Source organism: Prionailurus bengalensis, chromosome B1 (genome assembly GCF_016509475.1).
Source record: "Prionailurus bengalensis isolate Pbe53 chromosome B1, Fcat_Pben_1.1_paternal_pri, whole genome shotgun sequence".
NCBI lineage: Eukaryota > Metazoa > Chordata > Mammalia > Carnivora > Felidae > Prionailurus > Prionailurus bengalensis.
Genome location: NC_057344.1, coordinates 194,880,845 through 194,898,840, shown reverse-complemented (window position 1 = coordinate 194,898,840; position 17,996 = coordinate 194,880,845). Strand labels below are relative to the sequence as shown.

The following is a 17,996-nucleotide window of genomic DNA, read 5'->3' as shown; positions in this document are numbered from 1 at the left end:
GGGCACCCGGCTGCCTCAGCCTAAGGAGTATGCAACTCCAGACCTCAGGGTTGTGAGTCTGAGCCCCACGTTGGGTGCAGAGATTACTTAAAAATAAAATCTTTAAAAGTCTGGGAATTGGTAGCTCATCTTGGATCAGAGAACCACTTAAGATAAATATGATACACTTGATGCTAGTTCTGCTTCTTTTTTTCCCTGAGACCCATTACTATTCTGTATTACATTCATTTTGGATTTAACATTTTTTAACACATCAGTATATATCTGTCGATTTGTTGTGCATTTAACATGACTTGCTCGAGCCTTGCATTTGAGACGTTAGATTACTGAGCCCCTCTCCCCTCTAAAACCAATGTCAAAATACATATAAAGCTACTGCTTATTCTCATCAATCAGAATTAGTACATCAGTTTACATTTTATAGGCTGTTCTAGTTTTCGTAGGGCTGCTTGCCTGTTGACTACTTTCTTTCAGTCCTGTTCAATATATTTTAAGTATTTAATGAATCCATCTAATTTTTAGACTATAAATATAATTAAATAAAGCCCTAGGGACACCAGGGCATGACGCTATTGTAAGCGGTCACGTAATCGTAGTTCCTGAAGCATACATGTAGTTCCTGTTAACCGTAAGATCTCAACAAATCCTACTGTTGTCTCCCGTAATCATATGTAAACTCCATGGAGTCTTTGTTTGTGAAGTTTGATTCTCAGGAAGATGAGAAATTGCTGCAAGCAACGGAGAAGTTTCAAGCTGAATGTGCCTTAAAGTTTCCACATCGTCAATGCCTCACGACAGTGACTGACATAAGTGGAAAAACCGTCTTTATCACTCGTTACCTCAAGCCATTAAACCCTCCACAGGAGCTCTTGGAGGCCTGCCCCAACAACCCACAAGCAACGGCAGTGAGTATTCCATGGCCAATTAGGGCTGCTGCTAAAAATATGTTAAATTTTCAATATATTGCCCTATAACGACCATATTTTATAGTACTTAATTAACATAGTCACTCTATCGAGATCATCAGTGGTGAAAGAAATGATTAACACTTTTTTTATTACTATGAAGCTCACTTTCTGTAGAAAAGTCTGAAGGTACCAGAGAGGGTAATAACCCTTAGTTCATTCTTTCAGTGAACAGTTGTGGGTGCCTCCTGTGTCCCGGGCACTATACTGAATGCCGGAAATTAACCTTTGGAAGATGCTTTACACTTTTGCAACGTCTTCATTACGTGTCCTCTGTCACTTTGTTGGGATTTGAACCTAGGCCTCTGACTTCCGAACTCATGCACTTTCTACTACAGCAAGATAACTATTCAGTGTTATACTTAATATTATAGGCATCATTGAATTCAAATTAAGCAAACGTTATCTCCAAGATTTGAGGATGTACAGCATGTAAGCCGGGACCACGGAGCACATCCATGCTGGGCCACTAAGTACACATATACATCTCTGCCTGTTAAACATTCTTTTTTTTTTTCCCAAATTTTTATTTAAATTCTAGTTAGTTAACATATAGTGCAATATTGGTTTCAGGAGTAGAATTTAGTGATTCATCACTTACATACAACACCCAGGGCTCATCCCAACCAGTGCCTCCCTTAGTGCCCATCACCCATCTAGCCCATCTTCCATGCACTTCCCCTCCAGCAACCCTCAGTTTGTTCTCTGTAGTTAAGAGTCTCTTATGGTTTATTTCCCTCTGTTTTTATCTTGTTTTTCCTTCTCTTCCCCTATGTTCATCTGTTTTGTTTCTTAAATTCCACATATGAATGAAATCACATGGTATTTATCTCTGACTTCTTTCGTTTAGCATAATACACTCTAGCTCCAGCCATAGCATTGCAAGTGGCAAGATTTCATTCTGTTTGATGGCTGAGTAATATTCCATTGTGTATATTTCCCACACCTTCTTTATCCATTCATCGGTCGATAGACATTTGGGCTCTTTCAACAGTCTGGCTATTGTTGATAGTGCTGCTATTAAAATCAGGATGCATGTACCCCTTCGATTCTGTACTTTTGTGTATCCTTTGGGTAAATACTAATAGTGCAACCGCTGGGTTGTAGGGTAGTTCTGTTTTTAACTTTTTAAGAAACCAACTATATGGTTTTCCAGAGTGACTGCACCAATTTGCATTCCCACCGACAGTGTGAGAAGGTTCCCCTTTCTCCACAACCTCACCAACATCTGTTGTTTCCTGAGTTGTTAATTTTAGCCATTCTGACAGGTGTGGGGTGGTATCTGTATTTCCCTGATGATGAGTGATGTTGAGCATCTTTTCGTGTGCCTGTTAGCCGTCTGTATGTCTTCTTTGGAAAAATGTCTATTCATGCCTTCTGCCTATTTCTTAATTGGATTATTTTCAACAGGCATTTTAACAGAATGATTATTCACCATTCTTAAGTGAATACTGTAACCCAGAACTATCTTTAGAGAGTAGATAGTATAGGGAGTAGTTGCTGCTAATAAGTCATTAACACGATAATTTAGCAACAGGTGATGGTGTATCTTTTTGCAGATATAGATATATCAAAACAAACAAACAAACAAAACACCTGTGTTCCACATTTCCTTTACTTTTTTTATTAATCAATTTGTATTAAAAATCATAATAGGGACTTCCTTCTATTCCTTCTAGTAAAAGGGAAAAAAAATTTCTCCCAGGAGAGAACATAGAGGAGTGATGAAGAAAATATTTAAACCATTTTTAAAATCATGGCTGACATAGAAATAAGGTGAGGGGGAAAGTCAGAGCCAGGAAACAACAAAGCAGATTCCACACGGGTGAGAGCCTGGAATAGCGTTTGCTCTGAGGTTGTCAGATAATTCCTAATGTCTGGACCTGGGCTTTAGCAAGCCACAGGGTGACTGGGGAAGGAGGTAGTGCCAGGTATGGTGCCAGGGCAGGGAGGAGGGTCAAACTAGACACTCAGGTGCAGAGCTGGGACTCTTGACAGGTAATGTCAATGATGAGTAAGCCAGGAAATACCCTGCTTTGCAGAAGGAATCCTGCCTGTTTCAGCCTTGACTCTGGATGGAAGAGAAACAAGATAAGTCTCCCCAAGGAATTCCCAATAACCAAGTTGTATTTTTTCACACCAGCAACTAAAATTCACACTACCTGTATGACCAAACAAAACTTCAGCTGAAAATATCATTGAAAGTATTTCCCTGTTGGTAATGCCCCTAAATCCCTGTCAGAAGGAAACACAAATCTTTCTAGAAGAATGCTCTTTAAACTCAGCCTTAAAGAGAAAAAAAAAAAGTTCCAAAGTTCCAAACAACACAAACATATAAAAGATCATTGAAGAAGAAATAAGTCACCATGAAGAGGGTAAGAGTTAGCAAACACAACAAACCACAGAACTGGGCCACAAAGAGTGCAGATATTAGAATTATTAGACTCGGCCTATAAAATAGATATGTTTAATAAGTTTAAGAAATCTAAGCAATTGAGGGGCACCTGGGTGGCTCAGTCAATTGGACGTCCAACTTCAGCTCAGGTCATGATCTTGTGGTTCATAGGTTCGAGCTCTGTGTTGGGCTCTGTGCTGACAGCTTGGAGCCTGGAGACTGCTTCGGATTCTGTGTGTGTCTCTCTCTGTCTCTGCCCCTCCCCCTCTCATGCTCTGTCTCTCTCAAAAATAAATAGTAATCATTAAAAAAAATGTTTAATAAATCTAGGGAATTGAAAATGAAACAAAAGAAAAATAGGCAGATTGCAAAAATATTGCATAGTACTTACAGAAATATAAAATAATTAAAAATAGAAAGTGAACAAACAGCTTAAGCAGAACATTAAGTACACTTAAATACAGACTTAAGTTACATACAGGTAAGTACAGAGAGTTAGTGAGCTGGAATTTACATGCAAAGAAATTACTTGGAATATAGCACAGAGATAGCCAAAAAACAGAAGATGAAAAGGAAAGGTTAAGAGACATGGAGGACAGAGGGAGGAACACCAAATCACACATGAAAGGAGAAAAGCAATGTTCAAAGAGAGCTGAGAGGGGCGCCTGGGTGGCTCAGTTGGTTAAGCATCTGACTTCAGCTCAGGTCACGATCTCGCGGTCTGTGAGTTCAAGCCCCGTGTCGGGCTCTGGGCTGATGGCTCAGAGCCTGGAGCCTGCTTCCGATTCTGTGTCTCCCTCTCTCTCTGCCCCTCTCCCGTTCATGCTCTGTCTCTCTCTGTCTCAAAAATAAATAAACGTTAAAAAAATAATTTAAAAAAAAAAAAAGAGCTGAGAATGTGTTAAGATCTGACGAAAGACAACGAACCTCTGATGCAGGAAGCCCAATATACCCTACACAGGATAAAATGAAATTAAAATCTAGGCATATTGTAGGGAACTACAAAGATGATCTTAAAGGAGCTGGAGAGAAAACAGATTTTCTACAAAAGAACAATGATCCAACCAATCAACTTCTCAGCTGCACAAATGAAGTCAGAGAAGGAATAATATCTTCAAAAGGCTGAAAGAAAATAGCCATTGAACTAGTAATTTATATCCAGTGAAACTGTCTTTCACACAAACATTGGGAGAATTTACAACCAAAAGAGTCTCACTTAAGGAATTTCTAAAAAATAGCCTTCAAAGAGAAGGAAGGTTCTCAGAAAATCCTAGGTGCGACACTAAACAGTAGATAAAGAAAATGGGAAACTTGTGAGTAAATGGAGACAGGCATTGTCTTCATATCAGTAATAACAGAAGTGAGGGTGAAAAGTAGTGACAAAACAAAAATCCTGGAAAAAACTGCATATATGTCAGGACAGGATTGATGAGGATTTTTTAATGCACTTGTATTTCCCAAGAGGAGAGTCAAGGTATTTATTAACTTTTAGAGTTTAAGTTAAATATTCACATTGAAATTCCTAGATTAATCACTTAAAAGAATAAAAGAAAGTATGTAGAACTTGCAAAATTAACAGGAGGTAAAATAATGAAATGGGGGTGAAGAAAGTGGGGAGGGAGAAAAAAAAAGAAACATAGAAAAAAGTATGAGAAATAAAAAGCACAGAATAAGGTGGTTAAAATGGCCGAAATGTTTACCAATAATCACAATCAGAGCAGAGATTAAACTTTCTGATTAAAAGACAAACAAAGACTGTCCGGGTGCCTGGGTGGCTCAGTCAGTTCAGGTCTGACTTTGGCTCAGGTCATGATCTCACGGTTCGTGGGTCTGAGCCCCACATCGGGCCCACCACTGTCTGCTCAGAGCCTGGAGCCTTCTTCCGATTCTGTGTGTCCCCCTCTCTCCGTCCCTCCCCTGCTTACAGTATGTCTCTCTGTCTCTCAAAAGTAAATAAAACCTTTAAAAAGATTTAAAAAAAAAAAAAGACAAAGACTTGTCAAACTAGATGTTTAAAACCATTTATAGTGGAACTTGACAAACTGATTCTAATATTTATATGGCAGTGCAAAGGGTCAAAGTAGCTTAGACATCTGGAGGAGTAAGAAGGTGTCGGTGGGAAGATTTGCCACACCATATACCCAGACTACTTACAAGACCATAGTAATTGAAGTAAAATGGTATTGACACACAGATAACAGAAAAATGGAAAAGAATAAAAAGTCCACTCAAATATGACCCACTCAAACCTGACACATGACAAAGCTGGCATTGGAAATTACTAAAGAAAAGACTGACTATTACATAAATTTCACTGGGATCATTGATTTTTACATATGGGGAAAATAAAAATAGACTCCTACTTCACAGCATTCAAGGGCAGATAGATTGAGTACTTAAATATGGAAGCATTTTTTTTTAAGTTGATTTATTTACTTTGAGAGAAGGCAGGGGAGGAGCAGACAGAGAGGGAGAGAGAATCCCAAGTAGGCTCCCCACTGTCAGCCTAGAGTCCGATGTGGGGCTCAATCTCATGAACTGTGAGATCATGACCTGAGCCTAGACCAAGAGTTGGAGGCTTAACCAACTGAGGCACCCAGGTGTCCCTAAATATGAAGGCATTTTTTATCTGTATGACTTGAGGTAGAATTTCTTAAATAAGATAGAAAAAGGCACAAGCTATAAAGAAAAAGAAAAATACATTTGGCCATATTGAAAGTGCGAACTTAGGGGCACAAGGGTGGCTCAGTGGGTTGGGAGTCTGACTCTTGGTTTCAGCTCAGGTCATGATCTCATGGGTCTTAAAACTGAGTCCCTCCACCAGCTCTGAGCTGACAACAAGCAGCCTGCTTGGGATTCTCTCTCTCCCTCTCTCTCTGCCCCTCTCCTGCTTGCTCTCTCTCTCTCTCTCTAAACTGAGTAAATAAACTTAAAAAAAAAAAAAGGTGAGAACTTGGGTTTATCAAAAGACACCACAAAGGAAATGAAAAGCCACAAATAAGGTGTTTACAACATATATAATAGCCAAAGGAATACCAACTAGAATATATTCTTAAAAACACCTGCAAATCAGTAACAAAACGTGCAGAATACTGAAATAGAAACTCACGGTGGGACTTGTCCTGCCAGTCAGGGGCTGTTTCCCCTAGTTATAGCCAGTTGGGCTGGTGATGAGATGGAGGGTAGGAATGTCTTTTATTCTTTGAGTTCACAGAAGACACAAGAGGCTTCAGACGGGGCCTGAAGGATTGGGCCAAACCTCGTGTCTACCACCAGAGCCCTCTTCCAAGCAGACACGTCCAAGGCCCGGCTACCTCCCAGCCCATTCAATGGACTGCTGTCACTGTGCACACGGGGGCCGTGCCGGCCACCGCAGCCAGCAGAGCGAGCCCTTCCCCCAAAGACCGGTGCCTGGTGCGGGGCTCGCAGCCCCGCAGCACCGCCGCACCCCTCTCCCACCCGTGCGTACCGGGAGCGGAGACAGAGACCTGGAGGTTCGTAGGTTTTCCAAAGGAAAAGAGAGCAGCGTTCCTAACCAGGCAAACCCTCACCAAGCAGGTAGCTTGCTGGGTTTGGAACAGGCTGAGAAGAAAAGTAGTGGGGCAGCCCTTTGGAGAAAGCCATTCTTCCAGGGCCATTCTCCTAGGGCCCCTGCATCTCTTGAGCTCGGCAGGGTTGCTCACCCTCTCTGGTCTCGTTCTTGGCAGGATTCCTTGTTAGAAGTTTTATTTATGTTTTGTGCACCTCAGCTGAGCACGTGAATGAAAGAGTGGCAATTGGAAAAGCTATGCTTTCTTCATAGCCTGTGGGTCTCCTTACAACGAAACTAGGGGGTTGTGACCCGACCGGCCTACCAACCTACTACGGTGAGATTCATTTGGGAGAAACCAGCTGTAACTGTTTAAAAATCACTGTTTCACTCTGTTAATTCAACAAGGATAGGAATGGCTGTGCCAATACAAGTTTTCTCCTTTAAAACAAACAAAAAAGAGGGGCATCTGGGTGGCTCAGTCGGTTGAATGTCCGACTTCAGCTCAGGTCATGATCTGGAACTTCCTGAGTTGGAGCCTGAGGCTGCCTCAGATTCTGTGTCTCACTCTCTCTCCGCCCCTCCCCCACTCGCACTCTGTCTCTCCCTCTCTCAAAAATAAAGATTAAAATTTAAAAAAAAAATTCAGAGAAGTGTAAACTTGAAAGGCCAAGTAAGCATATGAAAAAGATGTTCAACCTGCTTAGAAGTTGCATGAATAGGAGCTATAACTACAATGACGCCCTGATCTTTGTTTCTAAATACGATTATCCTCTAAAAAGCTCCTTGGAGAAGTGGCTGCTTTTTGGACTGGGGTAGAGAAAATACAAGATGATTGTAGAAAGTCTTTGTAGGGGTGCCTGGGTGTCTCAGTTGGTTGAGCCTCCCAACTTCGGCTCGGTGATGATCTCGCGGTCTGTGAGTTCAAGCCCTGCATCAGGCTCTGTGCTGACAGCTCAGAGCCTGGAGCCTGTTTCGGATTCTGTGTCTCCCTCTCTCTTGCCCCTCCCCCGCTCATGCTCTCTCTCTCTCTCTCTCTCTCTCTCTCTGTCAAATAAACATAAAAAAAAATTAAAAAAAAAAAAAAAAGAAAGTCTTCCTATACCATCAAGTAAGGAAGTGCAGGAAAAAAAAAAAAGAGAGAGAACATTTCAAAGAGACCTAGGAACCAGGGTCTTCATCTGTAAAAGGATATTAACAGTGACCTCCTTCCTAGGATGCTTGGAGAGGATGAAATGAGTGTTAACACAACACCTAGCTTGGTAAGCACTTAGCCCTCACTTCATTCCACACACATCAATTTTGTGATATATAGAACTCTTACAAGAAAATGAGGTCGAATATCTAGGTATCTATTTTATCAGAAATTAATTTTTTCAAACAGGAACTGTTTAATTATTTTTTTTGCTTAAACAGGAACTGGTGGCCCGGTATGTGTCATTGATTCCTTTCTTGCCTGACACTGTTTCATTTGCTGGCATCTGTGACCTGTGGAGCACATCTGACGTAAGTAGTTCTCCCTCACAGATTTACCAGTTTGAGCTGACTTCACTGAATATTGGCCAAAGGCTCGTATAATTTTAAATTGCAACATTCATTAGTCCTTACAAAAATCCATTTGGTCATCTGTTTGGCAGGATGAACTAAATTCTGAAGTATTTTGTCTTTCTGGTTCAGTTTGCCCAAGTTCAGAAATTAAGAAAAACTTCTGTTATTTGTACAAATAATAACAAAAAGTACTTCAGGTATCTTAATACTGATTTAGCCTCCCAGTATTACCTCAGCAATATCCCAGCTTTATTCATTAAAAGAAAAAAAATCAAAATTACACTCTATATTACATTTGGAAATTACATACTCCACAACTGATGGGCTTTTTATGGCAAACCGTGTCATTACTGATTCAGTATGTATTTCCTGGTCACACACCACCTATCACACACTGTACTAAACTGTGGCTATGAGCAAAATAAACACGGCCTCTGCCCTCCTGGAATTTACAATCCACGTATGTTACGATACATCCAAATGGCTCCTAGGTAGTAGGACACGAACACATACCTTATCACAGGTATTCTGCTTCTGGATCTCATGTGGTGCTGTGTTTGCATAAAATTAAACTATGTTACACAACTCCCGTTAAGGATAGCTCTAAACCAAAGAAATTTAAGCACATCTTATTATTTTTGTTGAAATTTAAGTACACTTTAAATTTTTGGGGCGCCTGGGTGGCGCAGTCGGTTAAGCGTCCGACTTCAACCAGGTCACGATCTCGCGGTCCGTGAGTTTGAGCCCCGCGTCGGGCTCTGGGCTGATGGCTCAGAGCCTGGAGCCTGTTTCCGATTCTGTGTCTCCCTCTCTCTCTGCCCCTCCCCCGTTCATGCTCTGTCTCTCTCTGTCCCAAAAATAAACGTTGAAAAAAAAAATTAAAAAAAAAAAATAAATGTTTGCTCCCCAGTTTATTTTGGCAACATAATGTTGACAATATTAGAGGTAACATTTCCATAACCTCAAGACACCTAAAGAAAATATGCAAAGGACAGAATAATTCATGTGCTGTAGAGCCAGACTGGCTTTACCGCTTCCTAAGTATTACCTCACCTGTGTTTCCATTTCCTCATCTATAAAACTGGAAGATGAGTACTTCCCTCAAGGGAAGCAGAGCACAAATGATTTTTAGGGCAGTGAAAATTCTGTGATACTCTAATGATGGGTACATGTCATTACACATTTGTCAAAACCCATAGAATGTACCACACCAAGAGTGAACCCTACTGTAAACTGTGTACTTTGGGTAATTAATTATGACATGTCACTGTAGGTTTCTCCATTATTAACACTCAGACCGCTCTGTAGGTAGATGTTGATAGTGTGTGGAAACAGGGGTAGATGTTCTTCTTCCCGACTTTGCCGTGAACCTAAAACTGCTCTAAAAATAGTATTTAAAAACATATTCAACACACAGGGAGCTATTATCTATAAATTCAAAATGAAGAGTAAAACTTTGAAATTTGTCTCCCCATTCATAGTGTTGATTCTAGGAATCCATGGAATCGATGTCAGAGAAAATACCATGTCCGATAAAAGTGTTCTGTTTTTCTTTTTTTTAATTTTTTTTAATGTGTATTTATTTTTGAGAGAGACAGAGCATGAGCAGGGGAGGGGCAGAGAGAGAGGGAGACACAGAACCCGAAGCACGCTCCAGGCTCCGAGCTGTCAGCACAGAGCCGGACGCGGGGCTCGAACTCACAAACCGCGAGACCATGACCTGAGCTGAAGTTGGACGCTCAACCGACTGAGCCACCCAGTCGCCACTGTGTTTTTCTTTTTTAATGATTTAAAACATAGTATCAAAATCTGGAAACAGATTTTTAAAATAGGTCTATTTACACTTTAAGGCACTAATTTTAACAGTGACTTTTGAAAAATCCTGTATGTCCAATCCAGAATGAAGCAGTCAATCTACACAGTGTAATTTTTCTTTTCTTCCTGTCAGCAATTTCTTGATCTCCTGGCAGGAGACGAAGAAGAGCATGCGGTTTTACTATGTAATTATTTTCTCTCCCTGGGTAAAAAGGCCTGGCTGGTGATGGGCAGTGCTATTCCTGAGGTAAGACCACACAGGCTGGCTCCTACAGAGGAGTGTAGTTGTCTAACATGGCTGTTATGTTCCAGAAAATGAACAGTACTAATTTGCATAGCGATCCTTCGAGTTGCAAGGCAAGTGGCCCAGAGATTCCATTATGGGCAGAGAGAACCAGTGATTAGACATGAAATGGTTTTTTCAGTGGCACTTGGACTCTGATCGGTGCTTCAGATCAGGGGCTTTTTTTCGGCAAATCTGAACCGTTGACCATTCAAAGGCCCCACCTGACTCTGTCCCTTGTAGTATATGAGCCCACACCTGCCCATGTTGCTAAGAATTCTGATTCCCTTAGTGATCTAGTGTTAGATCACTAGTGGCAAGGTGAGAGATCTCCCTTCTCATGCCCACTGCTTCCTCAGGCACCTGCTACTAAGCAGCAGGTACAGCAGAACAGAGCAGACAACCTCAGCAGCAAAGAAAAGAATGTTAGCAGCTATCTTTTGATATCATTATTGTTCATTTTATTAGACTGGAGACGGCAAACGATTAGAATTTGTTTCCCCAGCCCACAGCAAATATCCCTCAATTTGGGGCGCGTTTGGGGTAGTTGGGGGTACGAGTTTAGAAAATTCACGTGAATTGAAGCAGTGTATCCAAAGAGTGTATCGAAAAGAGGCCACAGGGCTCTAGGACTCCTCGGGAATTAAGTAGCACGAGTTGCCACTAGGCAGGTAGGATCACATCCGAAAAACGGATGCATTCTCCACCGTCATCTTCCAGAGAGCCTGGTAAAAGGAAGAGAACACTAGGCTAGGAAGTCACAAGACCCGAGTTCCAGGCTCTGCCTATTCCTCGTGAGCTGTGTGGCTCTAAGCGAGTCAGTTCACAACTCTGAGCTTTTAAGGAAACTAGGATAATTTTTACCCTGCCTTCCCCAGGAGGCTGTTGTGAGCAGCAAAGCAAATCCATACAGGAGCAGTAAATGAATAAATGTTCGCTATGAGAATTAAAAAAAAAAAAAAATCCAGTAAGACTCAAGTATTCCGAGTAAAAAGTTAAAGTACTTCTTCAGACTCAACCCCCAAACCCACCCACCCCCTAGGTGTGTTCACTGTTAACAGTTTGGTATGTTTTTCAAAACATCTTCTATGCATTTACATAATTATAAAAGTGTATCAAGTACTAGTTAATGTAGTACTCAGGCATAATCGTTCGCCTTCTCAATACTTAATCAGTTATCCCTGTTTGGTCTATTACAAGGCAGTAGCAGATACGTGCATTTTGCAAAAAGGAACATTTGATTTTATTTCTTAAATCGAGTGCAACGTAGAACTTCAAACTAATTTCCACCATTAGCCATTAATTTTAGAAATTAGGGGTCCAACTAAAATAACGAATTGTGTGTGCAAACTAATCTTGACTTCAATTGCATAATTAGTTGGAAGTTGTTTTAATGACTATTTTCCTTCAGGGTCCAACTGCCTATGTTCTAACTCGGGAGCAAAGTCACTATTTAATATGGAATCCCTGCAGTGGACATTTTTATGGACAATTCGATACATTCTGTCCCTTAAAAAGTGTGGGCTGTTTAATAGGTCCCGATAATGTAAGTATTACCATTGGATGGCTTTTTAATTGACCTGATTTACTATTTTATGTATCAAAAAAATTTATATAATCATATACATATACCAGTTAAATGTAGTATCAAGCACAGTGGCAACAGTAATAACTTTTAGTTGAATTAGTCGCCTGATCAGCTGAGAAGGATGAGGGTAAGGAAAATATATAGAACTTAGATGCAGAGGACCTGAGTTTGTGTCCTGGCTCTGTCCTCAGTGTGTTTTGAGAGCTAAGTGAGGCAAATCTATCACCTGGGAAAACTGGGTCCCTCCCTTCCATCCTTCTTCCTTTTTCTTCCCCTGCCCCTTTCCTCCTTCCCTTCCCCTTTTAAAGACAGATTCCCAGGACCACCAGGTGATTCTGGTTACACCCAGTTTTGGAGGCACACTTAATTACGAAGGGTACTGTAGAAGACTGGTTAAAAACAGGAGTTACGAGGTCCGAGTACCGGAGTTTAAACTTCAGTGTCATCACTTACTAGCTGTGTGAGCTTGGGAAAGTTTCTTATGTCATACAGCCTCAGCTCCTTCACTGGAGGTAACAATGGTAGCAATTATGTTGTAGAGTGTTGTAAGCTGCAGAGGAGATGATCAATGCAAAGCAGCTAACAAACAGGGACAACTCTACTAGCTGCTGTCATTTTTTTTATCATCATTCTCTACCTTAGTGGTCTCTGAACTTTAGGCATCTGTCAGAAAAATCATTTGAGCATGCATCCCCAATGTGTATTTTGTACTGAAGTACCATTAACATAGTGTTATATTAGCTTCCGGTGTATGATGATTCAATAATTTTATAGATTACTCAGTACTCGCCTTAAGAAATGTGCTCTTGATCGCCTTTATCTATTTCACCCATTCCCCCAACCCACCTCCCTCCAGCAACCACCAGTTAGTTCTCTGTGTTTAAGAGTCTGGGTTTTTTTGTTTTGTTTTGGTTTGTCTTTTTGACTTACCTTAAATTCCACATATGCTTAAAGTCGTATGTTATTTTTCTCTGTTTGACTCATCTCACTTAGCATTATACCCTCTAGGTCCATCCAATTATCACAAATGACAAGATCTCATTCTTTTCTATGGCTCAGTAATATTCCATTGTATATATATGTACCATATCTTCTTTATCCATTCAGTCTATCAGTGGACACTTGGGTTCTTTCCTTATCTTGGCTATTGTAAATAGTGCTACAATAAATAAAAGAGGTGAATATATCTTTTCAAATTGTTTTCGTTTTCTTTGGGGAAATACCCAGTACCGGAATTACCGGATCATATGGTAATTCCTTTTTCTCCACATCCTTGTCAACACTTGTTCTTTCTTGTCTTTTTTATTTAGTCATTCTGACAGGGGTAAGGTGATATCCGTGTTTCGTTTTTTTTTTTTTTTTTAATGTTCAAATAGCGTTTCATGAAACACAAATGTACTATATTTATAGAAGGTATTTTTTACTTTAGAAACATTTTTATTATTTCAAGTATTTAGTTAGTTAACATACAGTGTGATATTAGTTTCTTGCGTACAATATAGTGATTCAACACTTCCATACATCACCTTGTGTTCATCACAAGTGCACTCCTTAATGCCTATCACCTATTTCACCCATCCCCCACCTACCTACCCTCTGGTAGTCATCAGTTTGTTCTCTACAATTAAGAATTTGTCTCTCGATTTGTCTCTTATTTTTTTCCCTTTGCTTGTTTTGTTTATTAAACTCCACATATGAGTGAAACCATGTGGTATTTGTCTTTCTCTGACCATATATACTCTCTAGCTCCACTCATGTCATAGCAAATGGCAAGGTTTATGGCTGAGTAATATTCTATTGTACATATATACTTCTTTATCCATTCATCTATCGATGGACACTTGGGTTGCTTCCATAATTTGGCTATTGTAAATAATGCTATAATAAACTTAGGGGTACATATATCTTTTTGAATTAGTGTTTTCATATTCTTTGGGTTAATACCCTATAGTGGAATTACTGGATATGGCAATTCTTTTTAATTTCTTGAGAAGTCTCCATACAGTCATACAGTGGTTGCACCACTTTGCCTTCCCACCAAGAGTGCACAAGGATTCCTTTTGCTCCACACCTTTGTCAACACTTCTTAGATTTTTGATTTGAGTCATTCTGACAGGTGTGAGGTGCTATCTCATCGTGGTTTTGATTTGCATTTCCCTGATGACTAGTGATACTGGAAGTCTTTCCAAATGTTTGTTGGCCATCTATCTGTATGTCTTCTTTGGAAAAATGTTCATGTCTTCTGTCCATTTTTTAATTGGATTACTTGGGGTTTTGTTTTGTTTTCTGGTGTTGAGTCATGTAAGTTCTTTATGTATTTTGGATACTTACCCTTTATCAGATATGTCATTTGCAAATATCTTCTCTCATTCTATAGGTTGTCCTTTAGTTTTGTTGTTTCCTATGCTGCACAGGTTTTTTTTTTGTTGTTTTTTGTTTTTTATGTAGTCTCAGTATTTTATTTTTGCCTTTGTTTCCCTTCTCTCGGGAGACATATCTAGAAAAATGTGGCTACAGCCAATATCAGAGAAATTACTACTGGTTCTCTTCTCTAGGATTCTTGTGGTTTCAGGTCTCATATTTAGACCTGTAACCTATTTTGAGTTTTTTTTTTCTGTGTGTGTGGTGTAAGAAAGTGGGCCAGTTCATTCTTTTGCATGTCTTCCCAACACCATTTGTTTTTCCTCTTGCATATTCTTGCCTCCTTTTAGAAGATTGACTATATAAGCATGGGTTTATTTCTGGACTCTCTATTCTATTGATCTGTGTGTCCATTTTTGTGCCAATACCATACCGCTTTACTACAACTTTGTAGTATTTCTTGATATCTGGGATTGTGATACCTCCAGTTTTGTTCTTCTTTTTCAAGATTGCTTTGTCTATTCGGGGTCTTTTGTGGTCCCATACAAATTTGGGATTTGTTCTAGTTCTATGAAAAATGCTTCGGTATTTTGATAGGGATTGCATTAAATCTGTAGATTGCTTTGGCTAGTATGAACATTTTAACAATATTTGTTCTTCCCTCTATGGCGAGGGAATATTTTTCCATTTGTTTGTGTCAATTTCTTTTGTCAATGTTTAATAGTTTTCAGAGTACAGGTCTTTCACCTCCTTAGTGAAGTTTATTCCTACATATTTTATTATTCTTAGCACAATTGTAAATAGGATTATTAATTTCTTTCTGCTATTTCATTATTAGTGTATAGAACTGTAACAGATTTCTTTATATTAATTTTCTATTCTGCAACTTTACTGAATTCATTTATCAGTTCTAGGAGTTTTTGGTAGAATCTTTAGGGTTTTCTTTATATAGTATTATGTCATCTGCAAATAGTGAAAGTTTTATTTCTTCCTTACCAATTTGGATGCCTTTTCTTTTTGTCTGATCGCTATGGCTAGGATTTCCAGTACTATGTTGAATAAAAGTGGTGAAAGTGAACATCTTTGCCTTATTCCTGATGTTAGAAGAAAAGCTCTCAGTTTTTTCACCATTGAGTTATCATGTGGGTTGTGGGTTTTTCATATATGACCTTTATTATGTTGAGGCATGTTCCCTCTAAATCTTTGTTGAGTTTTTATCATGAATGGATGTTGTACTTTGCCAAATGCTTTTTTTTTTCATCTACTGAGATGATCATATGGTTTTTATCCTTTTTCTTGTTAATATGATTTATTATGTTGATTAATTTGTGAATATTGAGCCACCCTTGAATCCTTAGAATAAATCCCACCTGATCGTGGTGAATGACTTTTTAAATGTATTTTTTATTTGGTTTGAGGATATTTTGTTGAGGATTTTTTGCATCTATGTTCATCAGAGATACTGGCCTGTAGTTTTCTCTTTTTGTGGTGTCTTTGTCTGATTTTGGTGTCAGGGTAATGCTGGCCTTGTAGGATGAATTTGGAAGCTTTCTTTCCTCTTCTATTTTTTGGAATAGTTTGAAAAGAGTAGGTATTAACTCTTCTTTAAATGTTTGGTAGAATTCACCTGTGAAGCCATCTGGTCCTAAACTTTTGTTAGTTTTTTGACTACTAATTCAATTTCATTGCTAGTAATTGGTATGTTCAAATTTTGTATTTCTTCCTGATTTAGTTTTAAGTTACATATTTCTAGAAATTTATCCATTTCTTCTAAGTTGTCCAGTTTGTTGGTATATAATTTTTCATAATATTCTCTTAAAATAATTTCTATGGTCAGTTCTTTCTCCTCCTTCATTTCTGATTTTGAGTCTTTTTTCCCCCCCTTGATGGGTCTGGCTAAAGGTTTATCAATTGTTTGTTTACCTTTTCAAAGAACCACCTCCTGGTTTCTTTTTTCTTTTTTTTTTTTTTTATCTTTTTCATTTATTTCTGCTCTGATCTTTATTATTTCCTTCCTTCTACTGGCTTTGGACTTTTTTGTTCTTCTCTTTCTAGCTTCTTTAGAAGCTAGCATAAAAATAACATACCATGGGGAAGCATGCTCAAATGATTTTTTCTGACAGATGCGTGAAGACTGAAAGGAAGGGATGGAAAAACATTTACCACACAAATGGAAATTAAAAGAAAGCTGGGGTAGTAGTATTTATATAGGACAAAATAGACTTTAAAGACTATAACAAGAGACAAAGAATGCTATATAATAATAAAGGGAATAGTCTAAGAAGAGGATATAACAGTTGTAAATATCTACGCAACCAAGATAGGAGCACCTTAACACATAAAGCAACTATTAACAGACATATGGGGAAAAAAATTGACAGTAATACAATAATGGTAGGGGACTTTAACACCCCACTTATATCAATGGATAGATTATCCAGGCAGAAAATCAGCAAGGAAACAGTGGCTTTGAATGACACGTTAAACCAGATGGACCTAACATATATACAGAGCATTCCATCCAAAAACAACAGGATACACATTCTTTTTAGGTACACATGGAACTTTCTCCAGGATAGATGTGTTAGGCCACAAAACAAGTCTTAATGAATTCAAAAAGACTGAGATCATATGATGCATCTTTTCTGACCACAGTGGTTATGCAATTAGAAATCAATCACAAGAAAAAAAAATCTGGAAAAAACACAAATACATAGAGGCTAAATAAAATGTTACTAAACAAAGAATGGTTGAACCATGACATCAAAGAAGAAATTAAAGGGGCACCTGGGTGGCTCAGTTGGTTAAGTGTCCGACTTCAGCTCAGGTCATGATCTCGCAGTTCATGAGTTCAAGCCCCATGATGGGCTCTGAGCCCATCATGTCAGCTGTGCTGACAGCTCAGAGCCTGGAACCTGCTTCAGAATCTGACTCCCTCTCTCTTTGCCCCTCCCCCACTCATGCTCTGTCTCAAAAAATAAATACACACTAAAAATATTTTTTTAAAGGAAATTAAAAAATACATGGAGACATATGAAAATGACAAACAAAATCTTTGGGATGCAGTAAGAGCTATTCTAAGAGGCAAGTTTATAGCAATACAGGCCTACCTCAAGAAACAAGAAGCTCCATTACATTCACAGTACTATGATTTTTACAAATTGAGGGTTTGTGGCAACTCTCTGCCAGGCAAGTCAGTCAGTGCCATTTTCCAACAGCATTTGCTCGCTTTGTGTCTCTGTATCATGTTTTGGTAATTCTTACAATATTTCAAACTTTTTCATTATTATTATATTTGTTATGATGATCTGTGATCAATGATTATAATTTGCTGAAAGCCTAGATGATGGTTAGCATTTTTTAGCAATATTTTTAATTAAGATATATACATTGTTTCTTTAGGCATGATGCTATTGAACACTTAATAGACTACAGTATAGTGTAAACATAACACGCATATGCACTGGGAAACAAAAATACTCATTTGACTTGCTTTATTGTGATATTTACTT

The 17,996-nt window shown here is 38.9% G+C and overlaps 1 protein-coding gene across 10 annotated transcripts in view; it reads left to right on the top strand.

Moving 5' to 3' along the window:
- The window catches only part of CC2D2A (coiled-coil and C2 domain containing 2A), a 152,808-nt gene that overhangs the window by 126,072 nt on the left and 8,740 nt on the right, over positions 1–17,996 (top strand). For 6 of the 10 annotated variants that reach the window (XM_043572928.1, XM_043572929.1, XM_043572927.1 and 3 more), the window contains 4 exons: positions 702–905; positions 8,306–8,395; positions 10,386–10,499; positions 11,947–12,081. In XM_043572928.1, coding sequence (XP_043428863.1) covers positions 702–905; positions 8,306–8,395; positions 10,386–10,499; positions 11,947–12,081 — 543 coding nt within the window. The remainder of the gene's footprint in view (positions 1–701; positions 906–8,305; positions 8,396–10,385; positions 10,500–11,946; positions 12,082–17,996) is intronic. The other 4 variants (XM_043572932.1, XM_043572933.1, XM_043572934.1 and 1 more) reach the window with 3 other exon arrangements.